The sequence below is a fragment of the Clupea harengus genome, chromosome 12, assembly GCF_900700415.2.
Source record: "Clupea harengus chromosome 12, Ch_v2.0.2, whole genome shotgun sequence".
NCBI classification, from domain to species: domain Eukaryota; kingdom Metazoa; phylum Chordata; class Actinopteri; order Clupeiformes; family Clupeidae; genus Clupea; species Clupea harengus.
The window spans coordinates 24,702,486-24,707,348 of record NC_045163.1 but is presented as its reverse complement, the minus strand read 5'-3'; the positions used below and the strand labels follow the sequence as shown (position 1 = coordinate 24,707,348).

General features: G+C 53.1%; 1 protein-coding gene across 4 annotated transcripts in view; it reads left to right on the top strand.

The window, feature by feature from the left end:
- Positions 1 to 3,708, top strand: part of myo5b (myosin VB) — a 67,496-nt gene extending 63,788 nt beyond the window's left edge. For all 4 annotated transcript variants that reach the window (XM_031578494.2, XM_031578495.2, XM_031578496.2 and 1 more), the window contains 4 exons: positions 47 to 341; positions 1,016 to 1,190; positions 2,319 to 2,399; positions 2,567 to 3,708. In XM_031578494.2, the coding sequence (XP_031434354.1) occupies positions 47 to 341; positions 1,016 to 1,190; positions 2,319 to 2,399; positions 2,567 to 2,722 (707 nt within the window). In that variant the 3' untranslated portion in view covers positions 2,723 to 3,708. The remainder of the gene's footprint in view (positions 1 to 46; positions 342 to 1,015; positions 1,191 to 2,318; positions 2,400 to 2,566) is intronic.
- Positions 3,709 to 4,863: the final 1,155 nt, after the last annotated feature.

The following is a 4,863-nucleotide window of genomic DNA, read 5'->3' as shown; positions in this document are numbered from 1 at the left end:
ACAACAACAATTCCAAATCTCCCTGTTTGACTCCGCCTCCGCTCAGTGTCGGCCATGTTGGAGAGCGAAAGCATCCCCAGCCTGTCCGGCGTGAAGCCCATGGGCTACCGGAACCGCTCGTCCAGCATGGACACGGAGGGCGGCGGGGCGGGCGGCTACACGCTGGAGGCGCTGATCCGGCAGCTGGGCCAGTTCCACGGCACCATGGGCGAGCACGGCCTGGACCCGGAGATCGGCCAGCAGGTGGTCCGCCAGCTCTTCTACTCCATCAACGCCGTCACGCTCAACAACCTGCTGCTGCGCAAGGACGTCTGCTCCTGGAGCACCGGCATGCAGCTCCGGTAGGGGAGAACACACACACACACACACACACACACACACACACATACACATACACACACACACACACACACACACACACACACACACACACACACACAACCACTCACACACACACACACACACACACACAGATACATACATACACACACACACACACACACACACACACACGCTCAACAACCTGCTGCTGCGCAAGGACGTCTGCTCCTGGAGCACTGGCATGCAGCTCAGGTGGGGGAGAATACACACACACACACACACACACACACACACACACACATTCAACAACCTGCAAGGATGTTTGCTCCAGCGTGCAGCAGAGAAAGAAGCAGGAAGCAAATACAGAATAATGCGCGCACACACAAACACACACACCCACACACGCTGTGCCACAATAGTCAACAACCAGCTGCTGTACAAGGATGTCTGTTGACCCATTATTTAATCCCTTGCCATTTCAGTAATGTAATAACTATAACTATAATACTTTTTACCGTAATGATGAAGGCGGCTATCAAACTAGCACACCTAAGTGCTTGTTCACCTGTGTCAGGTACAACATCAGTCAGATCACACGTTGACCCTAACCTAAGTGCTTGTTCACCTGTGTCAGGTACAACATCAGTCAGATCACACGTTGACCCTAACCTAAGTGCTTGTTCACCTGTGTCAGGTACAACATCAGTCAGATGGAGGAGTGGCTGCGGGGGCGGAACCTGCAGCAGAGCGGAGCGGTGGCCACGCTGGAGCCTCTCATCCAGGCGGCGCAGCTGCTGCAGGTCAAGAAGAAGACGTCCCAGGACGCCGAGGCCATCTGCTCCCTCTGTGCAGCGCTGTCTGTCCAGCAGGTGAGACACGGACGCATCCCAAGCACACGCCAAGCACACGCCAACACTGACACGGACGCATCCCAAGCACACGCCAACACTGACACGTACGCACCACAAGCACACGCCAAGCACACGGCAACACTGACACGGACGAACCCCAAGCACACGCCAAGCACACGCCAAAACACTGACACATACGCACGCCAAGCACATGCCAACACTGACACGAGCGCACCCCAAGCACACGCCAAGCACACGCCAACACTGACACGAACGCACCACAAGCACACGCCAAGCACACGCCAACACTGACACGAACGCACCACAAGCACACGCCAAGCACACGCCAACACTGACACGAACGCACCCCAAGCACACGCCAACACTGACACGTACGCACCACAAGCACACGCCAAGCACACGCCAAACACACGCCAACACTGACACATACGCACCCCAAGCACACGCCAACACTGACATAAACCACCACATAGACCCAACACCACCCTGTCTCACCCCACTGAAGCCCCAACACCACCCTGTCTCAAACTCACTGAACCTAACACCACCCTGTCTCAAACCCACTGAAGACCCAACACCACCCTGTCTCAAACTCACTGAAGCCCTAACACCACCCTGTCTCAAACCCACTGAAGACCCAACACCACCCTGTCTCAAACTCACTGAAGCCCCAACACCACCCTGTCTCAAACCCACTGAAGACCTAACACCACCCTGTCTCAAACCCACTGAAGCCCCAACACCACCCTGTCTCAAACCCACTGAAGCCCCAACACCACCCTGTCTCAAACCCACTGAAGCCCCAACACCACCCTGTCTCAAACCCACTGAAGCCCCAACACCACCCTGTCTCAAACCCACTGAAGCCCCAACACCATCCTGTCTCAAACCCACTGAACCTAACACCACCCTGTCTCAGACTCACTGAAGACCCAACACCACCCTGTCTCAAACCCACTGAAGACCCAACACCACCCTGTCTCAAACCCACTGAAGCCCTAACACCACCCTGTCTGAAGCACTAAAAGAGCTCGGTCTCCTCCACTGTAGACCAATATTCCAGACCAAACGCAACCTTGTTAACCCAGCGTTGATCTAACTAATGTTTCATTGTTCCTCCCACAGATTGTGAAAATTCTCAACCTCTACACCCCACTCAATGAGTTTGAGGAGAGAGTCACTGTGTCTTTCATCCGGGACATTCAGGTAAAAGCATTGATTTGTATCTCTCTATAACGTATGTGACCATGTCACCCCCACTAACTAGACTTGACTGATACCTGTTACCCTCTCGCTCTCCAATTTGACCCTGCATGTGATCCTGTCGCTCTGTACCTTGTCTGAACTTGTGACCCTCTGCGTGTCGCCCTCAGAACCGCCTGCCGGAGCGCGTGGAAGGGCAGCACCACCTGCTGGTGGACACCAAGCACACGTTCCCCGTGCTCTTCCCCTACACGCCCTCGGCCCTGGGCCTGGAGAACATGCACATCCCCGCCTCGCTCAGCCTGGACTTCCTCGTTCGAGTCTGAGGCCCCATCACCCCACCACCCCACTACCCCTCGCGTTTTAACCCCCAGGGCCCTAGAGAGAGCAGGTTACCCTCCGCTCGCCCGCCAACAGCCTGCTGACCTCTTGACCTCTATCCATTGCGTTCTAAAGTCTGACTCTTACTGTGAGCAGAGAGGAGCTCTCTCTCTCTCTCTCTCTCTGGCTTGTTTCTGCACACTTGCGAAGCAGGGAGGGACAAGGGTTGGGGAACGGGGGGGGAACCGGGGGAAGTCACTTGGCCCAGTACTTGCAGTGTGTTGTCTCAGTCCGCCAGCTGCCTTTCTCTGTGACATTGGAACTCCGATTCAGTGGATGACCTGTAAGTATGGTGTGTGTGTGTAGATCAGCATGGGCCAATCAGAACAATGGCCTCACATCTGCGGGTCCAATTGAACAACTGGGCCAACTAGAGTAGTGTGGCCTAAGCCAAGAACCCTTTTAATGACACAGAACATTAATTGCAGATGGCGTAGGAACTTTGTAGCACCAGGCCGTGAAACGAGGTTTAGCCTGAGTCACGCGGTCTGGCTTCTGAATCACGCGGAGTAGTGTGGTTTCTTGTCCTGTGCTTGTCAGCGCTCTGAGATGTGTGACTTAGGGAGGACAGCCGCTGTAGATTCAGCCGCCGGCATAAACTGCCGCCGTGGCTGAGCTGGCGGCTCCTGCCGATGAAGCTCTGCGGCGGCACACTGGGCACGAGGAGGAAGCAGCCCAAAAGCCTGCATTGCAGTGGCACCGTCTGGGGCACCGTCTGGGGCTGCTGCCTCATTACAGTTCAAGAGAGGCCTCGTCTCCTTTTTCTTTCTTTGGTGTTTTCTTTGCTTTGAGGATTTTTTTCCCTCTTCTGAAACGATCGCTGTCTTTCTGTGCTCTGTATATAGCAGCCAGACTTCGCATTGTGTTTGGATCGCTCCATTTTCTATCCGTTTTGGGATTTTTTTTTTTTATCACGGCCTCCCCTGCGGCCAGTGTGTGTGTGAGAGGGGATGCGAGAGAGAGAGAGAGAGAGAGAGAGAGAGAGAGAGATGCAGCAGCACGTAGAGCACTGAGATGAATGGGGAGAGGATGGACTGCAGAAGATGAATAGAGCATGTGAAACGATGGCGGTCCCCACCAGGGAACTGATGTCATGTATCGAAAGGCAACAGGCAGGTGTAAGGAAGGGTCAGCTCATCTGTAAGTGAGTAGCAAGTAAGCGTGAGGAGATTTGACACACAAACGCACACTGGGGCGGAAGATATGCTGGTATCGTCAGTTCAAGGTCATCCAAGGCCTTTCGCACTTTGGAGTCGCACTTATGCGGCTAGCTCCTCACCACTAAAAGCGCAAGCTCTTTGCCCGTCCTAATGTCGCTTGGCGACCAACTAAGCGGCTGCTGCGTTTGCGTTCTGCTCCAGCAGCGCGTGGCAGTGCCAACCCCAACTCACAGCTGGTGGAGAGACTTGAGCGGGTGGGGGTGGGGTTCTTTTTTTGGGGAAGGTGGAGGGAGACCAGGGCCAAAGGCAAGCACACAGTGTTGTATAGTACTTTTGCAGTGTCTCCGCATGCTTGTTATGTGTAGTCTGTGTTTGTTTGTTTTTGTTTTTGTTTTTTAAATAATGATTATAATGATTCTCTCTCACCATCACTGACAATGTTCTGTGCGAGCGGACGCCCACACTGATCACTTTCGGAGGGGATCCCCTCGGGACACTGTGTCTTACTAATGCACCCGGCTGTCACATCCACTCATGTGTCATCAGCAAAAACCCTCCTGCTCGCCCAGATCCTCGTCTCTTTTCCTCCGATGCCACTGAAGAGGACCCGTGCCCGTCTGCGCTGCGGTCTTCTTGCACTTGGGTTGAAATATGCATACGTATGCTTGTGCAGTTCCATTTTTTTTTTATTACCAAGGTAATGTTTTTATTTGGTAAAGGTGGTTTTCTTCATGCCACTCATTGTGTGTACTTCTCCCTTTTTTGTATTTATTTGATACAGCAGGTCTTGATACCTGGCTCTGAACAGTTCAAGTGGGTGCAATCTTTGATTTTCAACTTTAGAAATAAACATAAATAAACATAAAAACACATCAACACTATTTTGTATTTTGTACGTATTGGAATGCCCTCTTCTGTTTGTTTGT